This window comes from Cavia porcellus, unplaced genomic scaffold (assembly GCF_034190915.1).
Source record: "Cavia porcellus strain 051 isolate PalLab524CR breed Dunkin Hartley unplaced genomic scaffold, mCavPor4.1 scaffold_11, whole genome shotgun sequence".
Classification (NCBI taxonomy): Eukaryota; Metazoa; Chordata; class Mammalia; order Rodentia; family Caviidae; genus Cavia; species Cavia porcellus.
The window spans coordinates 83,673,255-83,693,697 of NW_026947494.1; the positions used below are offsets into that span (position 1 = coordinate 83,673,255).

Consider the following 20,443-nt stretch of genomic DNA (forward strand, 5'->3'; position numbering starts at 1 on the left):
TTGGTTATACCCAGGGGCTGGGGGAGGAGAACAGAGACACTCAGTTTGGGACTCGCTCAGGTTAGTGTTCCTATGAGATATGTGGGTGGGGCATATAGGAGTATTCAGATCTTAAGAGCAAGGTCAGAAGGTTGAAAATTTACAGTCATCCTGTTTTTTTATAGAGCAGTAGATGAAAGAACTGGAGCCATTTGAGAGACTTGAAGAGCGATGAAAACAGTATGAGGACAAGCAGAAGGCGAGTGTCACGGTGCTGAGGGCAGAAGCAGAGGACATGCATTTCCAGGAGGAGCCAAAGAGAAGGACCGAGCCTTTGTTAGTTAGAAAGCCAGTCAGCCTCAGTGGAGGTGGGGAGACGGAAGCCAGGTTGGAAAGGGGGTGAAAAGGGTCCTTGGGAGAGTAAACTCAGGACAGCAGAGCGGCTGTGGTCCTTTATCTTTGAGGAAGGGCAGCAGCTTGAAGGGATGCGGGGTCGGGGCTTCGTGTTTGCGTGAGTGCCCACGTGTTTAAAGATGAGAGACTCCGGCCTGTTAGAAGGATGAAGGGGAAGGAGCTGGTAGAAGAAATGAGTGACAGATGGTGGTGGTTGTGTAACATGCGGATTTACTTTATGCCACTGAACCGCACACTCAGAGATGGTTCAAATGGGGAGGCAGATTCAGGGGAGAGCAGGGAGGGAGGGTTGGCCAGGTGGGAGTTTCCCAGAGGCAGGAGGAGGAGGAGGTAGGTGTCAGAGTTGAAGAGCAGGGAGCCCCCAGCTCACCTCCTAGACAGTAAGTGAAGGACCCTTAGTAGTTTTGAGGCTATTTCTCCACTGTGTGAAAAGCAAGCCCATTTGAAAGCAGCATGGAGGTGGGTACTGAGCAGGTGACCTGAGCGCAGAACCAGTCTTGGAGGAACCAGTGGGGTCTCCATGAAAGAAAACCGCTGAGGCCCCTGTGGTGCAGGTGTAGCCCTGCCCTGTCCCTCGGCCTCACCTCACTGCGACTTTTCTCCAGCAGTGCAGAAAGCTCTTTTGTTCCCTCTACCTCTACTGGGGGGCTGGTGTTTCTGCCTTCTAGCTTTCAGTCTCATTAGCCTCCATACCTACACCCAGTCTCCAGGTGGCTGTATCTGAGGCTGGTGAGCTGTGGGGTGCACAGTAACCCTCTGGGTCCTCTTTGTCATCCTGCTTTGAATGAGGAGGTGCTGCTGCTGAGACACCCTGGCCCCCTGACAGCTTCATGGTTTTCTGACAGATTTTAAGCACAGAAATCAGAAATAGTGCTGGTCCCTCACTCATCTCCCTGGGGGCAGGGATTGGTATATAACATTTCATGACTGATGCCACCATTCTTTTCTGGAAACCAGTTTCCTTTTATAGGGGACAGTTACTCTGAAAGTATTTGGCTGTTGAAACAGAGCTGCCTCTGGGTTCTGGCTCCTTTCCTACTCCTCACGCAAGGGCAAGGCCCGCGCCTGTGTGAGGCTGGTCCAGGGTGAGTTGTCATGGACAGAGAAAAGGGCTCCAGAGAATCCGGGGACACCTTCCTTCCCAGGCAGCAGGCTCTGGTTATAGGACCCTTGGATTTCTGTGTATTCCTCTCAGCCTGGTGGCACTTGCCTGAAAGCACTTGACTCATTTTCATTTGCTATGATGTCTGTTTCGTGGCCTCACAGAATTCTGTCTCAATCCCCAGACACCTGGGTGGACTGGAGTTCATTCATCCGCCCATCCACTCACTGTAAAGTGCTACCTGTTTATTGTGCACCTGCCTGCTGGGCGCTAGGAACTGTCTAGTGCAGTGGCCCACGGTGAACAGAGTGACAGAATCCTAACCTTTATGGAGCCTGCATTTTAGGCGTAAGGGACAAAAAGTACCCAGTGTGCCAAGTGTGGTATCTAGGAGACCATGAGGGAAAGAAGGTAAGTGTTTTGTTGTTGTTTGGAGGCATTTTTGTTTGTATGTTCGGGGCTGCATACTTACCCTGTGCACTGAGCTGTGGACCTGCCTGGGAGCCGAAGTCCTAGCCACTGTGGTCAGAGAGGACTGCACTGAGAAATGGGCATTCAAGTGGACACATCTGTCGTATCCACAGGGCTCACCTCCTGGGAGGCAGGGGTTTTTGCTGTGTTCACTGCTACATTATTTCTAGAGCCTAGGAAAGGTCTTCACACATAATAGGTACTCAGTGATAATATTTTTTTAAAGAGTAAATGGATTCGGGAAGAGAATTTTTAGACAAAAAGAGAAACAGCACCAAGGCTGCAGTCTGTGAGGAGCTGCCGGAGGCTGCTGGGAGCAGATCTCAAAGAGGCTCCTGAGACTTCTTAGGGTAGCCACAGTTTGAAACATTTTTGCTGTTACCGTTCGGCCCTGGGGATTGAACTTTCCACACATGCTGGGCAGGTGCTGTACCAGAGCTGTAGCCCAGCCACTGTTTGTTTCATTGTCGGGTACTGGGAATTGAACTCAGGGCCTTCACACTGAGCTACATCACCTGCCTGCCTCCTTCCTTCCTTCCTTCCTTCCTTCCTTTTACTGGAGCTTGAACCCTGGGCCAACCCAGCCCTATTTCGAATTGTTTTTTTTTTTTTTTTTTGTCTTTTTCCTTTTTATCGGTACCAGGAATCGAACTCACGACTGCCTGCTTGCAAGCCAGGCGCTTATGCCGCTGAGCTAAATCCCCAGCTCCTCGAATTGTTTCTTTGACACAGGGTCTTGCTAAATTGCCCACGCTGGCCTCAGACTTGAGATTTCCTGCCTCAGCCTCCCAGGACCTGGGATTACAGGCATGTACCACCACACGTGGTATAAAACTCTATCCATAAAAATACGGAGGTGATGTTACTTCTTTTTCCACTTTTGTTTGTTCGTGTGTTTTCTAGAGGCTTGTGATGTGTGATGTCACAACAGATGGAATGCAGAAGCAGATCCTGGAGTACAGCTGTCCTTTAATAAGTCAGACATTAGAGAGATTTGCAGAAGTGCAAAACACAGGGTCACTCCACACAGTTTTGGTTTTGGAAAGTAATTGGTGCTTATTTTTGTAAAGTGTAAATGATGTTAATATGTAATAGATTGTTATCTTATAGTGAAATATTCAGTAAGAAAAATTTTTCTCAGTTTTAATTTTACACGTAGTAAACATATTGATTGCTCTTTAAGTCTTCAACAGCTTTTAAGTGTATAAAGGAGTCCCAAGACCTAGACATTTGTGAAACATAGTTATAGGGCCCTGCAGGCCATAGCATTGCTTGTATACTGACTGACATGGTGTATTGGTTAGTTTTTTGTCTCTGTGACCAAATACCTGAGAAAAACAACTTGAAGAAGGAAAGGTGAATGTCAAGCATGCATCCCTGGTAGCCTGAAGACTTCCCACTAGGTCCCACCTCCTAAAGGCAGGCAGCCTTCAACACCCAACAGCACCACGCTGGGGACCAGACCTTTATTAGCACATGGACCTCAGCTATAGCAGGGAAGCAAGGTGCTCCCTCCCGCAGGCAGTCAGAAAGAGGCGGTGTGAGAGCAAAGACTGAGGAACATGAACAAGCTGCCACGCGCAATGTAGGGAGAGTGGGAAGGCTGAAAGTCAGGCTGTCTGGAGCCTAAGGATTAGTGGGGAGTGGGGGACATGAGGATGGGGTACACGCAGTTCACTCACTTGACAGTTCACTCACTTGACAGATGTTTAAGTAGATACTCTGGCCATTTGTGCAACATATCCTGCAGGGTAGATGTAGGGAGAAGAGGCTGGAAGATGTGTCTCTGTCATCTAAAGTGAGCGTGATGGGGGCATGGATGAGACGGGTAGAGAAGATGCCAAGAGAACTGGATGCATTTGTGTTGTATTTGAAAATAGAACAGGCAACATTTCCTGAAGAATTGAATGAGTGATGTCTTAGATCGTGGTAATTCCACAATTTTTAGGTTAAACCGCTGGGTAGGTAGTGGTGCTGTTTTCTGAGACAGAATACTTAGAAGAAGCAGGTTGGGGTCACCTGTGGGAATTAGGAGCTTAGTTTTGTATATGTTGAATTTGAGATGCCTGGGAAACACCTAGTAGATATATCAAATAAATGATTGGTTATACAAGTTCAGGAGAAAGGAAATAAATATTTGGGTGCCGTCAACAGCCTACATTGTACTGGTGTACAGAATAGAAAGCCCTGGGCTGGAGAGACTCTGGGTAGATGTGTGGGTCTGTACTACGCAAGGCAATCTATTAGGTAGGTCTCAGGATCAGAGGCCGGATATCCACCTAGCTCTCTGCGGGCTAGAGAGCCATGGGGCCCGGTAGCTTCTCCATTCAGCACAAGATGGCTCAAGGGTGGGCGCAGGTAGAGGAGAGTGTCTTCAGGCAGGCACACAAATAGTTGTCTGTAAGGCAGCTGAGATTCGTGCAGTCACTGAGTGATAGGAGCCGTGGAGAACTGCTAAGAATGGGGAGAATCTGAAGTCACATCAAAAGGGAAAGAGAAGGTGCTGAGGAGGATATGTAGATAGCAGCAGACATTTTTGGGAGGTTGTCACGTGAGACAGGAACTAATTTCGTTCTGGATTCCCTCACGAGGTAAATTTTGAGTCACTGGGTGAGAATCTCTGGGCGGATTATGGTTTTCTATGTCAAATTGAATGCTTGAGACAATAATGTTTCAAACTTCTCAAAGACGGCAGAGGCTGCTTCCAATATGGAAAGTTTCTTGTCACTGGAGCCGTTCATGTGTCCAGATGATAGAGAGAGGCAAGTGTGGGGTAACACACAGGGCCTCTGTCACGTGCTGCCTAGCTGTGACCCCGGTGGTCCTGTGATTCCGTGATGGTGGTGTAGGAGGCAGGCTAGACAGCTGAGAGCCGTGAACTCGGTCCCAGGTTAAACTCTTGTCAGCTGTGTGCTGGGAAAGCCTGAAGTTGTGACTGCCAGCCTTCTGCTTGGGAGCTGGGTAACTGTGTTGTTGTGGAGTGTTTTGGAGGGAGCTCCGTGGCCATCTTTATGGGGTCTTTTTAACCTTTGGGCTTCTAGAGCCATGGTATTTTCAGCCCGTCTGCAGCTGTGACCCTCAGGGTCTCCCTGTGCAGCCTCCCGGGATCTGCCTGGGGATTGCTGACTTGGTTGTTTAGCACTCGGCAAAACTTCACTGAGCACCTGTTGTGTTTGGGACTGGGTGGTTAGGGCTGAGCCTGGCCCTGTGGAGAAAAAGCATTTGTTGGAATTCTCCTTTGCTCCTATTGCGCCACATCCTCTCTGGTTAGAGGCCTGGTCATTGCCCTGCAGCCTGGGTTGTAGTGGTGCTCTCAGACCAGCAGGACAGGAAGGTGCTGGTCTTTTAGTCGCTTCTAACTCAGCTGTGTACCCGTGGTAATGAGTCGGTAGGTGGAGGTTCACCTCCTGCCCTGCCCTGGCTGCCTATACTGGAGTGTGGTGCTAAGCAAATAGAAACTACTCTGTAACCTTAATAGTGTTGCGGATGCGGCGGTGCTAGAGCCTGCTAAAGAATGCAGACTGATAGGTTTTACATTAGGACTATTTTCGTCTCTTTGCAGCCAATAGGAAGCGTTTTCCATGAAAGCAGAGTGTGCTCATTTCCATTTATGAAAGGGCTGATACGATGATAAATGGTGCAGGAGAAAGAATCTTGCGTTGCTGTCCGGCTTAATATCCTTGAGACTGTGAGCCCACCACTAGCTCGGCAGCTGGTGTCCTGGCAGACTTCGCCATCGAGACCTGCAGGGTCCAGCTCTGGGGGCAGCCGGACGGGCTGGGAGTGTGCATTCTGGTGTGCCTTCATTTCTCAAACTCTGTTCTCAGGGGGATTTTCACAATGGCTGAGGACTTAAGTTCAGAGTAGGCAGGTTTGGATCTAAAATATGACGGAACTACTTACTTCTTGCTTTGTGACCTTTGAACTTCTTCAAGCTGCAGTTTCCCACCTGCAGCATGGAAATAGTAGATTTTAGCTCCCATGCATTAGTGAAGTTTGAGGAAAGCATGGACCCGACTCCTGGCGACTGTTCCATTGTGTTTTATTACCGCTGAGGAAGTATTTATCTCCACCTTGTTTAATACTAAGTGTGCTGGACACTTGCTGGCAGAACTCGTCCTATATTATTACTGCACCTAGAACAGAGGCACTGGAGCCCGAGAGTTACAGCAGAAGGAAGAAAGTGGAAAGTGTTTTTCTTTCTTTCAGAAATGGTCGGAACTCTTATTTCTGTGATCTAGATCAGCTGTTTATTTAGACTATCACTTTTTATTGCTGAAATTTTTATTCCACAAGCACATATGAAAACGCGCAACAGAAGTAATTACTCAAGAGTAAAGTTCAAGACTAACGATGTAGCTCAGTGGTAGAGCCCTGGCCCTGGGTTCAGTCCCCAGCACTAAAGAAGATTTTAAAAAGGAAAGAAAAATGAAAAGAATGAAGTCAAAGTTTTTCCTCTTGAAATTGGGAACAAGGCACGACATCTTCTTTTACCATTTCTGTTCAACATGGTGTTGGAAGTTTAGCAAGAGCGTTCAGCAAAAACCAAACTCATTGAAAAGGAAAAGGTGGGATTTCCTTCATTCGTAGATGCTCTATTCTCACATAAAACCCTAGACACCCTATCACAAAAGAAAAAAATAAAGCTAATACAGGAATCTCACAAAGTGGCAGGGTACAACGTTGATATACGAAAATCAGTTGCATTTCTGTACACTGAATAGCCCACAAAGGAAATTATGAAAACAATTCCATTTACAGTCACATCAAAAAGAGTAAAATACTTGGGAATTAACTATGGAAGTGAAAGACTTATATAGTGAAATTACAGAACAATACGGAAAGAAATTAAACATAAAGAACACATCCCATGTACATGGCAGACTTGAGATATCTGTCTCATTCAAAATAATTTAGATTTATGGCAACTGTTATCAAAATTCCAATTTGTTTTCTTTTGTTGTCACAGGAATAAAAGCCCCATTTTAATTTGTATGGAGTCTCAAGGAACCCTGAATAACCAAACAACCTTTAGAAAGGAGAACAAAGCTGAAGGAGTCATGCTTCCTGATTTCGAAACTTACTACAAAGATACAGTAATCAAAACATTGTGATACCAGGACAAAGAAAAACATATGGGGGCTAAGGGTACGGCTCAGCAGCACAGTGCCAGCCTAGCAAGTGCAAGGTCTTGAGTTCAATTCCCCATACCAAATATAAAACAAGTGAATAGATAACCTAGAACTGTATACTTACATGTGTGGTTAAGTGATTTTTGCCCGGGGCACCAAGAGCTTTTAATAGAAAAAGAAGGCTTTATAACAAATGGTGTTGGGAATACTGGTTAGCTACATGCAAAAGAATGAATTTGAAGCTTTTATCTAATACAAAAATTAGCCCAAAATAAATGAGAGACCTAAATGAAAAGCCTAAAACCAAGAAACTCTTAGAAGATAACAGGACAAAATTTTCAGTGTTGCGTTTAGCAGTGATTTCTTGGATATGACACAAAAGAAAAAATAGACAGTTGGACTTTATATAATTTTAAACACTTTTGTTCGTCAAAAGACAATATTTGCACGGTGGCCTGCAGAAGGGAAGAAAGAACTTGTATAATCATATATCTGATAAGAGAATAATATATATATATATATATATATATATATATATATATCTTAACTGCTGCCTAGCGTGGTGACACATTTCTGTAAGCACAACACTTGGGAGGCTGAGGCAGGAGGATCATGGCAAATATGAGACCAACCTGGGCTACATAGTAAGTTCAGTTTGTGTGAACTACATTAGCAAGACCCTGGTTCAAAAAATTAATAATAAATAAAACTCCTAAAACTTAACAAGAGCAAAAGTTGGAACTAAAGATGAGAGACTTAAATGACATTTCTCTAAAGAAGATGCAGATGGCCCAAAAAGTACATGAAAAGGTGCTGAGCATCACTAATCACTAGAGCAATGCAGAGCTAAACGGTGAACTCTCATCCGGTAGGATGACCACTATCAAAGACTAATATTAAGAAAAAATACAGAAAATAATAAATTCTGGTAAGAGGGTGGAAAAATGGGAACCCTTAGTATGGTTGGCAGAAACGTAAAGTAGTATACTCACTGAAAGACAGTCTAGGGGTTCCTCAGAAATGTAACACTGGAGCTATTATATGATCCGGTGACCCCAATTTGGAGAATAAGGTACATAAAAAAATTGAAAATAGAATCTCAAGAGCTCTGCATACTTATGTGCACAGCAGCATTTACTACAGCGAAGTGTAGAAGCAAACTGAGCTGCCATCAGCAGGTGGATAGATAAAGGAAAACATGGTATATGCTTAAAATTGAACATTACTTAACTGTAAGGAGAAAGACCCAGCACTTGGAAGGCTGAGGCAGGAGGATCGCCATGAGTTTGACGCCAACCTGGGCTACATAATGAGTTCAAAGTTCAGGGTCTGAACTACATAGCAAGACCTTGTCTTTAAAAATAGTAGAAAGAAAATACTGCAGTATGGTACAATAATATGGGTAAACTTGAGGTTATTATGTAAGTTGAATGAGCCAGTCATAGGCAAATAACTTTGATTCCATTTATATCATATACTTAGAGTAGTAAAACTTGTAGTGACAGAACATTGGTTGCCAAGGGCTAGAGAGAGAGAAGGGGCGCTCTTGTGGGTAGGTGTGAATGTGGAGCTGCAGAGAGAGATGGTGGTGATGGTTGCACGCAGTTATGATTGCTTAGGAGCACTACTGTATTCTTAAATTGGTAAGGACAAATCCCGGATACTCAGGAGGCTGAGACAGGAGGATGACTGGCGTCCAGGAACTCAAGGCCAGTCTAGGTGATTAAGTAAGACTCTTTGTCAAACAAATAAATGGTTAAGGTAGTATTTTGAGCCCACTTCCTCGGGACCCGAGAACCTCATCCTGTGGTTGTAAGAGCTGAGAAGCTGCGTTAGAGGTGATGAGCACACCATTCAGTCCACTTGCTGACCCCCAAGACATGGCCTCAGTGTCCTTACCCACAAGGCCCTTTGTGATTTGGAGCCCTGTCTCTGAGGCAAAACCTGTGGGAATCTTGAGTAATGGGAACCACATTGTTTATCCAAGTTTCCTAACAGCATTGCAAAACAAACATTCCCGCACACCTTCTAGGAGCACCTAGAAGGAGCATCTAAGAGTTTGCATACCTGCTGTTTACTAAGGGTACAGGAGCAGAGGAGAAAAATCAGGTAAAATCATCCCAGTCCAGTACTCTTGCAGTATGATTATTACATTGCTTTCATTCTCTATTTTCAGGATAATTCTCCTTCCTAACCCTCCAAACAACTGCTCACTTAATCCTAAGAGCTAGGGATTGAGTGTTCACATAACAGCCATGAGTCAGGGACAACCTTTGCTCTTGCTGTAAATAGAAGCATGAACCCTGTCCTACATGTGCTTCCTGGGCCGTCTGTCTCCCAGCACTTTCCTCCACAGCCAAGGACTGTGCAGAGAATCTGAGTCAGCAGACAGCTCCCAGAGACAAAGCATGCACGGTACTGTCAGCAGCAGAGACCGCAGATGCTCTGGAAACCTGGCCTCACCATTTCTTCCTCTTTCCTCAGTTTGCTCACTTCCCAAACCCTTTGTCCCATACCTTGGAGTTTCCATGCTGGGGCCTCTTGGCTCCTTATGACTAGGTTTCCTGGTCTCTGTGTTCCCATGGTTATGAATGTCAGTTTTCCCCAGGATAGTGTGATGAATGATAGGGTGGAGCAGGAGGAGATGACACAGCTTTGTCCTTGGGAGATGGGGGCGGTGAGAAAGGGCCCTTCTGCCATTCTTCCCAGCTGTTCTCGGAGTGAGCCAGAGTGCTGGGTAAGTCCTCTTGTAGCGGAGCACAGAGCAGCTCTGAGCACTCTCAGCTTGTCTTCCCACTGCATCATCTGGCCTGCAGAGGAAGTAAAGTGAAGCAGCCCAAGGGACTTAGCCTCGGGTAGTCTTACCTTAGGTGCCTGTCGCATTGTGCTGGGAACCAACCTGCCAGTGTTTATCTGTTGTCATTAGGGCCCTGCAGGTTATGATCCTTAGCCTGGGCACTTAATGCTTGTCTGCTGCTCTCCAAGAGCTGGAGCTGAAAGGTGTTCATTTGAAAGTGCTTTACATCCACAGAGAGATGGAAACAGTTACTAATGAAGGTGTGTGTCCGTGGTAGGCTAGGCGTTGATTTGGAAATTCTCTGAGATGGTTAGCAGTTCTCAGGAAGTAAATATTTGTTTTCAGAGTGAGCTTCAACCAGCCACAGGGATGTTAGCGCCCATGGCAGGACTCTACTTTGGAAGTAATTGTCCAGAAGATCCTGGGATCACAGGACAGGTGTTAGGGTTGGGGAGAGGCTTTTAGAGCCATGTGGTGGGACTTTTAACATGGTAGATTCGGCAGGAATGTCATTGTTCCCAGTACTCTGGCAGGAAGTAGGAGGGGCTGCTGTTTAGAACAAAGGAAGATCATTTTCCTCCTTGAAGCGAGGGAGACCAGGCCAGGTGTTTTCAGAGCTTGCTAGTGTTCACTGTGACACCGGTGGGAGTGCGGGGTAAGGATCACGCAGTGCTGTCTGCTCCGCTGAGATCTGCACTCGGGAAGCAAGAGGCTGAAGGCTTCGAGGCAGCAAACACTGACTGGGATCTTTGTTTACAGTCATTAGCTCTTACCTGCCACCCTTTTTTCTGTCTTTGCACAAGCACATCTAGTTTTTTCCATCCCTAGAAGAGCCATCTTCTCCCCCCACTCCTTCTTTTGCCCCACCCTATTCTCCCTGTCTTTCTTTCTCCTGGGATGGCATCTGGGGTCTCAAAACATGCTGGCTAAGTGCTCTACCATCCAAGCACATTCCCAGCCCTCTCATTCCATTTCCTACTGGACTCCTGGCCATGTAGATTTGGGGACAAGCATGTTTATTAGATATACAGCGTACTGTCGTTTCTAGTACCTAGAGCCAAGGGGGATTGGTGGTAAGGAATATTTTTGAAGAAGCCAAGTCAGTATGTTTCGTACTGGTAAAAGAATTAACCATCTGACCATCCTCCTATCCCCCCATCCCCGAAGAGCCTTGTGTCTGATGGAGAAAACACATGAAGGGGTGGTGGTTCTTGTAGTTACTACTTTTATCATGAAGTATAAGACATGTCTTCAGATGATTCAGTGTAATCGCTTAATACCATGATGTAGTACAGAGAAAAGCGGAGTGTTATTTCTATTTCACAACAAGGGTTCCGTTGCACAGGAATCTGCCAAAGTAAGAGCTTTAGGGCAGAATCCTGGGTCTTGTCCATGTCATGTGGAGCTTGCCGCCTGTCCTGAAGACTGGTTTCATCACCACCTGCAACTTGGGGGTCTCTCTTAACCTTAGGTTCATTCAGCTTTTGCACTCACCCTCCCTTCCGCAGCACAGGGTGTCAGTAATTCCCTCCACCTTCCCTGAGGCCCAAGAATAAGTTTTACCCTTTGAAGAAAAGTTCCAACCCAGTGGTGTTTCGTGTTTGCCACACCAGAGGTATGCTGTGTTCTTCCTGTGGCTTAGTTTTGATCTTTGCCCCTTTGTCTGCTTAACACAGTTCTAATAGTGATGGTAAGTAGAATGTGTTGCAGAGGTTATGAGTGGCCCAGGGAGTGCCATCTCTAGCCTGTGAGCCCCTGGCCAGCAGGCACTCAGACAGACGTGTTGGTATCTCTGATAAGGGGAGGTTGTGGGCATCAGCACTGTTACTCCCGAATATGGTTGTGGGCAAAATGGGATGGCTCTGGCATCTCCCGCTGTAGAGGACTGCCTCAATACCCCCTCTTCCCTTGGCCATCTTCCTGCCTCAGCCTCCCTGAACGCTAGGTGTGCACCGTCCCCAGCCAGCGGGAGGGCTTTTTGAGTCCTTTAAATTCCTGCTGACTGTTCACCTGCGCTTCCTGCTTCTCCTGTCACCCGCACGTTGTGTTTCTTCAGGCCGCTGTCTCTTGTTTCTGGCTTTGTTTCTGCTAGCCTTGTTCAGGTTGGTGCTTCTCTGTCTCATCCTCTCTGCCCAGGGCTGCTCTCTTCACCGGCTCTCACCTGCTCTCAGCATTTTTACCCCACTCATGATGCTAACAGCGCTCCCACCCAGCACGTGTCCCCAGCCACTGCCCTGGCCCTCGTGTGTATACTGTGAGCACTGCCACCTGGGGATCTCAGGTGAGCAGGCTGAGAAGGGCACTCCACTGCCCAATCCTCACACCTGAGGGCACTGCCTGGCTGCCACCATTTCCCAGAATGCTGGAAACCATTCTTGACTCTGATGTGTCAGTGACCCTCACAAGCCTGCCAGCTGTTTTCCTTCCCATGTCCTGCACTTCTCCACCCAGCTGACGTGTGTTGTACCCTGAAGGACTCTGCAGTCTCCTCTCAGAGGTACATCTCCAGTGAGGATCCGCCCCCCTGTGACTTAGTTTCTCTTCTCTACCTGTCTTGTGACACTTGCTGTAACACATTGTGAAGTTTTGTTTATGTGTTAGTCTCACCCACTGGACTCTCAGGGGGTCAGCAAGCGAGGACTTGTTCATATGTCCACCCCTGGTGTCCTGGATAGGGCCTGGTGGCATCTTGCAGTATACTGCTGTTAAATGGATGAGTGTTACCGCCTTGTCACTGCTTTGGAAAGGCCTCCTGGCAAATGTTTATAGAAGCAGGAATACTGAAACTTTCTTTCTCTTTAGGTTAAGGTGACAGTGGATCAGGAGCCAGCCCACCACCCCTTTTGTTGGGGAGCCGAGAGCGTGGAGGCATGGAGGAGAGGAAGCATGAGGCTGTGAACCAGGCTCATGTTCTCTTTGACCGGTTCGTCCAGGCCACCACCTGCAAGGGCACGCTCAAGGCCTTTCAAGAGCTCTGTGACCACCTGGAGCTGAAGCCCAAGGACTACCGCTCCTTCTATCACAAGCTCAAGTCCAAACTCAACTACTGGAAGGCAAAAGCCCTCTGGGCCAAGTTGGACAAACGGGGCAGCCACAAAGACTACAAGAAGGGAAAGGCGTGCACTAACACCAAGGTAGGGGCTTGGCTGCTCTTGGGTCCTGGGTTCACTGGCGTGAAGATTTGACCAGGCAGCAGCCAGGAGGATTGAGTGAGCTGGGCGTGATGGCGCACCCCTATGGGCCCAGCACTTGGGAGGCTGAGGCAGGAGGACAGTCGGGAGTTTAAGGCCAGCGTGGGCTACGTAGTGAGACCCAATCTCAAGAAAACTAAAAAGAAAGAAGAAGAAGAAAAAAGGAGTGGATGTAGACTGGGTGAGAAGCAGGCAAGAGTCTAGTGTTACCCTCGTAAGTTAAGTTTAATTCTCGCTGAAATTTTGTAGATGTTTTACACTTTTTTGACTGTTTAGGATCTATTTGAGCATACTCTGTGCATTTATATGTTGAACAGAGTTTCAGCTATTTAAGACCTTTGAGAGCAGGGTCTTATTTTGGCAGAGCTCTGTTTTGAACCTTGCACTGTTAGGAGGATACAGGTCACTCAGCAAGGACATACTCCGGCCCCATGGTGTCCTGTCTGCACGTGGCTTCATGTTTCTTAGCATACTCAGTCCCTGGTAAGGATTTACCGCAAGCTTCAGACTGTTTCTTACCCACGTCTCGAAAGTCTGGTTTTGGTTCATAAGCGGAACCTTGTGAACTGAAGTATTTCTGTTGCTTTCTTCACAATGTAGCGAAACAGGGTTTCTGTGAGACAGACAGTTTGCCACAGACCTGAGTGTACATTTACCTGTGTCGGGGTGGATGTGAAAATGTGGAAAGGAAGATACATTTTCTGGGTCCTTTTGTTGTTGTTGTTTGAGACAAGGTTTTGCTGTAGTTCAGGCTGATCCTGAACTCACTGTGTATCCCAGGTTGGTCTTGCACTCACAACAATTTCCTTCTGCCTCAGCCTCCTGAGTGCTGGGATTGCAGGCATGTGCCCCTCCTGGGTCCTTTTTGTGAGGACATCTTTGAGAAGTTGAAAAAAGCCAGCAAGGAAACAAATTTGCAAAGACTTTAGGGCTATGTAATTTTCGTGAGCATTAGCTTGCCCTTTGTGGATGCTCGAGACCCACTCTAGTGGATTTATACTTGGATAGCCCTTTATGAACAATACTCAAGAAATTTTAAGGCATGACTTTTAAGAGTACTGAGCTTCATTAAGAATAGAAGGAATGCAGAGCTTGTCTTCTTTTTGTGCATATATAGCAAACTGCTTCAGATCAGTACCCAGCCTTAGGCTGAGTACTGGAGCACGGGTTTTCAAGAGCACTTCCTTGGACTTTTGGTCGAGAAATGATGAGTTTAGAATTCTGAATGGTACATGAAGATTTGGGTCCTGAGAGTTGCCCTCTGGGAGTCACTTATGCGTTAGACTTATTTTAGGACTCAAAGTTTGCCTGTTGAAAAAAGATTAGACGTAGTTTTCAGGTCATTTGTTGGGATGATGACCCATTTAATTGTGATGCAAATCTCTGGGTCACATAGGCTGTCCAAGTCAAGTTTGAAGTTTTCCTGGAGTGGGGAGAATCACCCTGGTTGGGGGTTTTGGGGATTGGTGGTTATGAGATTGTGATACTTCTCTGTATGGTATTTGCCCTGAAAGCAGCTGTGTTTTTCAGTGTCTCATCATTGGAGCTGGGCCCTGCGGTCTCCGAACAGCCATTGATTTGTCTTTATTGGGAGCCAAGGTCGTCGTCATTGAGAAGCGAGATGCCTTTTCCCGCAACAATGTCCTGCATCTCTGGCCCTTCACCATACATGATCTTCGAGGTCTGGGTGCCAAAAAGTTCTATGGCAAGTTCTGTGCCGGAGCTATCGACCATATCAGTGAGTAACATCAGCTCTCCTATAGTATTTTGCTCTTGCACGCTGGCTCAGTAGACAAGAGACAGGTCAGGTGGGCGAGGAATTCCTGCTCAGCAGCCCAGTTGGTTCTTATCTCATTGGTATCTACTCAGTAGCACTTACTGTGTGTGGAACCAGAATACCCACCACCAGTGCCTTGGACTCTGAACGGCAAGCATGTGCCCGTGCTAGCAGTCTGACTTAGGGATGTCGGCATCCGAGACTCAGTACTCAGCGTGAAGGCAGACGGGACCAGGCTTTGGGAAATGTTCAGCGGAAGAAGTACACAGGCTGTGCTGTGGCTCTCTGCAGTGTGACCCCTTGTACACTGTGTTGGTGTGGGAGCAAAGCACAGTGGGGGTGCAGCTCCTGAAGGAATCACGCTTACAAAAAAAGCAGAGCCCTCGCTTGGTCGTGAATGGCAAGTCAACCCAACTGCAGGATTTATCTGCTTAGGTGATTCTCATGAAGTCTGCAGCCAGAGTAGCTCTGGTTGTTTTCATGCCATTTCCACGCTCTTTTGGAGATGGGTGAATGCAAGTTAATGCAGGCAGAGATTTCATTTTCCTGGCTGTAAGTGGCCTATCTGAAAATCAATTCAGATCAATGTCTGTAGAATGAAGTCTTTTCATCTTCTTCTTCTTCTCCTTCTTCTTCTTCTTCTTCTTCTTCTTGAATTGATTATCACTAATGATTCCAGGGAAGTTTTTTCAAGTTTTTCTGAGCTCCTCCAGATATGTCCTGTACACACATTCAACCACTGGACCTTTTGCTTTGTGAAGTGGTTGGGCCCATTTATTAAGCACTGGCTGACAGCTGCCACATTCTACTGGCAAAGGAAGTGCTCTGCCCATCTGCCAGGCTGTAATTTGTAAAGCATCTTGGAATCCACAGTTGTTGCAGAAATTAAATGTGTGCTAGCACTCAACTTAATGAGTCTTGGCGAGTGTGACTCAGAAGGAAGGGGGTGGTTGTGGTAAGCTGAGAAAAATTACTAGGCTGGCAGGGCAGGATGTATATGTGCTCCTGGCAGATTAGTTATGGTAGATAGTAGTAGATATATTTGGCTTTAAGAGAAGATTGAGGATCATTAATCCATGCTATTTATCTCCCTTGTGTGTGACAGAATTTATTTTGAGACTGAGAGGGTCTTAGACCGAGGACTAGATTTCTGTCTCTGTGTATCTGGTGTTGCTCCCATGTCTGGCATCAGGTCAGAACTCACCAGAGATTAAATAAATATGTAAACCTCACTATGATAGTAAGTTGAGATTCTTAATCACTTTGGGCTTCAGTTTCCACAAGTGTAGACCAGTGTCAGGAGGGGATGGTAGGGTTATGATTTCCCTTACTCACTTGGTGAGAGCGTATGCATTTAGGAGATCCTTGGCATTCACGGGGTGACGGAGGGAAGCAGTGCAGAGCATTTCGTGGAGATGTGGAGCTGTGGAACTGGTGCCCTCATCCCTGCCTCCGCCTTGCCCTGCAGCAGTGACTGTGTCCCGTCAGCACTGTAGCCACTGACAGAAGTGATAGCTCTTACTGGATCGGGGAGGATGGGAAGGAATCTCCTATTGGCCACCGTCCCCTGTGTCACTGAATTTTGGGTTTAGAGTACTTGACATGAGGGTGTACTTACGGGAGTCTAGAACATTTCTTCCGCTGGTTTGCATTTACCCTTAAAGAGAAGCAGTGAGGACAAAGCTGCAGCATCCTCCCGAGCATTAGCTGTGGTGGGGTTCGGCCCCCCAGACCCCCTCCCCCTAGCTCTCCAGCAACCCGCTGATTCGGAAGAAAGCAGGCTGAGATGATAGCAATTTAAGTAAAGAAAGAACTTAATGCTTGTATTGTTTGATTGATTTTGCAGACCTAAAACCAGTAGTTTCAATGTCTAGTAGATAACAGTATACAATATAGTAATTATTGTCCTTTCCTATTATCTTGTTTTTACCAATATTGTTCTCAATGTTTTATTTTGTCTCATTTTGTTTTATTCCCTCTAAAATAAAAAACTTGTGAGATCATGCCTTGGAAAATGTCTCCTGCTACAAAGGACTTCAATGTATAGGTTTATTTCTGGGTCTCCCTTTTTCATCCAGGGCTGGAGATAAGCCCAAGGCCTGGGGGCATAGTAGGCAAGAGCTCTACTACTGAGCTGCAGCCCAGTCTATACAGATGGCTCTGAGACCCGGAGTGGACTGTGGACAGGTAGATAGGTGGGAGCCTAAGGAGTGACCACTGGTGGGTATTTTCTGTTTCACGTCCCCTTGCCAACCTGTCTTCGTATTCACCCAGGTATCCGTCAGCTCCAGCTAATACTTTTGAAAGTAGCCTTGATCTTGGGCATCGAAATCCATGTCAATGTGGAATTCCAAGGACTTGTACAGCCCCCTGAGGACCAAGAAAATGAACGTAAGTTGGATTAGACAAATGGAGAAGACATAAAGGGCACTAGCTGGGTGACTGAGGGTGAGCACAAGGGCAAAAATGAGAATGAGTTAAAGGTGCTTTTTGTTCATATACCCTGTGCTCTTGAGGACTTTTGGCTTAACGAGGAGTCAGTTCTTCCGACATAGTAGACTTTGCAGACATTGGCATTAGAGAGAATTCGTGGGAAAAGTGTGCTCCTTCTACCAGCCTCCTTACCGTCTGGCTTAGTGTCTTTGGCTCGGGATTTGGTGCAGCGTGTACTCCTGAGTGTTGACGATGGTGCTGGGAGGTGTGAATCTGATCTGGTGATGACCTTCATTTTGCCATTGGCTTGCAGGGATAGGTTGGCGAGCACTGGTGCATCCCAAAACTCATCCTGTGTCTGAGTTCGAATTTGAAGTGATCATCGGTGGAGATGGCCGTAGGAACACCTTGGAAGGTATGTTAGCAGAGTGGACACTGACTCTGTCTCTAGAGTCCATCCCCCTACAAATCTGCTCCTATGCTACCTGTTTTAACTGAAAGGCATCCAGCCTTCCTGCAGACAATGTCAAATCTTGTTAGTGCCCTGGAAGATGAGCTGTACTTTGAAGGCTTGGTACTGCAGGATCTAACATATATTAATAAGCTAATTCAACTCCTTCCCTTCCTTTTAAATGGACTCTCCAGTACTGAGTAATATTCTGGTCAGTCAGATTTCGAATGGTTTGTTAATGATGTGGGAGATTTTTATTTCATTGCTGAATTACTTGTTTTGGTGGGGAAGCAGCTTATTTTCAGATGGAGAAGAACTACCCTCAGATTTTTCCATGGACCCACACCCCCCACTTTCCCTAGTGTCTTTCCTTATGGGAAGCAGTCCTCCTCCTCCTTCTCCAGCTCTTTATTTCCACTTCTGATCGCTCTCTCCCTCCAGGTTTTCGTCGAAAAGAATTTCGTGGCAAACTAGCCATTGCCATTACAGCAAATTTTATTAATCGAAATACAACTGCCGAAGCCAAAGTGGAGGAGATCAGTGGCGTGGCCTTTATATTCAACCAAAAGTTTTTCCAGGAATTACGAGAAGCTACAGGTCGGTGTCCACGCCTCCTCAACACTGAGGACAGACACTGCAGTAGCCACTTGCTACTTAGCTCCTGAGAGTTTGGCAGGGTTGAAGCTGTGGCGTTGTCTGCCTTGTTCTTTTTTTACTTAAAGTTTTGCTCTTAGTATAATGTTCCCCCACTGTTCATCTCTTGCTCTAGAATTCTCAACGCTCAGTACACTGACTAGGTGCTTCAGATGCTGTTTTGTTATTTGCTTGTTTTTTAAATGTTCATTCTGTCTTCTACAAACGCATTTCTAGCTCCTTATCCCTACACTACGATGCTGAATTACGGTATTGGATGCAGCAAGCTGCCTTTGGTAGCACTGTCATTCCATTAAGAACCTAACTTTGGCATTAAGTATGTAGCCTTACTGAATTCCAGTTCGAGCTCAAAAGTAAACCGTGTGCCAAATGGAAATGAGATTGTATGGGACTGGGAATGTTGCTCAGTGGCAAAGCGCTTGGCTAACATTTGCTAGGCCCCGTGTTTGATCTCTGACCCTAGAAAAAAGGTTGGGGGGAGATTGCTCTGTGGTCGCTTTTAAACAGTTTAGTTAATTTAGCTGCATCAAAAAATGTTTTCTAGAACTTGACTTCTATTAACCTATCCCATTAAGAATATGGGCAAGTTCTGTAGCTTTCTTGATGACTATTGAACAGCTTTAACCTGTTAACTAACCCACACTGTCTTGCAGAGGTTAGCCTTGCTTTTGTTTTGTTTTTCTCATCATTATGTTTTTGTTTACTTTTGATGATCCATTTCTGGGTAACAGGGTATTGAGTGAATTACAGAGCAGAACAAAAAGAAACAAAGCTCTCCTTGTTTTCAGGAACTAAATATGCAAGAGATTAGAATCTGAGCCTAGACATCTTCCCAGCCCTATCTCTGCAGACCCCAGGACAGTCTTCTGGCTGCCCTGAAGCCTGAATGTCAGCAGACTCTTTACATACACGTTTGTTTTCTGTTCACAGGTATTGACTTGGAGAACATCGTTTACTACAAAGATGACACACACTATTTCGTTATGACAGCCAAAAAGCAGAGTTTACTGGACAAAGGGGTGATACTGCATGTGAGCAATGGATTTCTTTCAAGCCACTTATTGTTGAACTGGTTAATGTGATCACCAAGAGAAAGAGTTTTATTATCTAATGGGTTTTTCCTGCAAGGGAAAGAAAATGAGCATTGAGTGCACCTGGAAACTTTAGATTTTATTTAGTATAATTTTGGAAAATACTTATTTTCATATGAAAAAATTGTCATTGTATAGTATTTATTATTCTGATTTCAAATAGAAAAAGTGGATTCTAATGAACTTATGTGCCCATCCTCTAACTTAAACAGTTATCAATAAACTGTTACTGTTTCAATAAAACCCCAACCCACGCCCCTCTCCTGCCATTAGATTGTTTCAAAGCAAGACTCAGATACTGCATGCATACATATTCAGTCTAATTTTAGGTGACTTGGTTTGTGGCTATAGTGAATTTCCTGTATGACCAATTACTGACTGATGAGTGGATCCTTTTCACTGGAGAGAGGCGGGTGATGGGGGAAAAGAATTTGAGTGAGAGGCAACAGTTGCTATTTACGACAACCTGACAGCAGCTCTAGTGTTACTGTGGATTTCCTTGCCAGAGGTTCAGAGATCTCTCTGACTCACCCACAAGGGCCTAGTGTTCATCTTTTACCAGCCATTTCTGGATGATGAGCTGTACTATGTTCCCTGAGATGATGATCTGAAGTCAGAGAATCCCGGGGTAGGGGTGGGCATGGGGGTGGCTCCTTCAGGAGACGGGCTCAGTCTCGTTGGTCTGAGTATGAGAATTGCTCTCCCCTTGTGATGAGATAAAGAGAACCATCAGATGCGCTGAATCTCAGGGAGCCCTTTGTCTGCAAAATAATAATGAATCATCTTTCAGTCTGAGTCCCTTTAGTCCGATTCACACTGTTGCCTTATCTGAGAACAGAGTGGGGAGCAAGCTGAGAACCACGTGCTCACAAGTCTCCCTCCCAGCCCTGAACCCCGTGCCCCCCTTAGCATAATGGTCCTGTATGTATGACGGTACCAACAGGACAAAGC

At 46.1% G+C, this 20,443-nt stretch overlaps 1 protein-coding gene across 23 annotated transcripts in view; it reads left to right on the forward strand.

Moving 5' to 3' along the window:
• Nucleotides 1-20,443, forward strand: part of Mical3 (microtubule associated monooxygenase, calponin and LIM domain containing 3) — a 184,691-nt gene that overhangs the window by 65,423 nt on the left and 98,825 nt on the right. For all 23 annotated transcript variants that reach the window (XR_001202076.3, XM_063258632.1, XM_063258627.1 and 20 more), the window contains exons 2-7: nt 12,698-13,029; nt 14,617-14,824; nt 17,138-17,254; nt 17,610-17,711; nt 18,189-18,344; nt 19,332-19,432. Coding sequence is in view for 22 of the 23 variants with exons in the window: in XM_063258632.1 (XP_063114702.1) it covers nt 12,766-13,029; nt 14,617-14,824; nt 17,138-17,254; nt 17,610-17,711; nt 18,189-18,344; nt 19,332-19,432 (948 nt within the window). In the remaining variant the exon portion in view is untranslated. The remainder of the gene's footprint in view (nt 1-12,697; nt 13,030-14,616; nt 14,825-17,137; nt 17,255-17,609; nt 17,712-18,188; nt 18,345-19,331; nt 19,433-20,443) is intronic.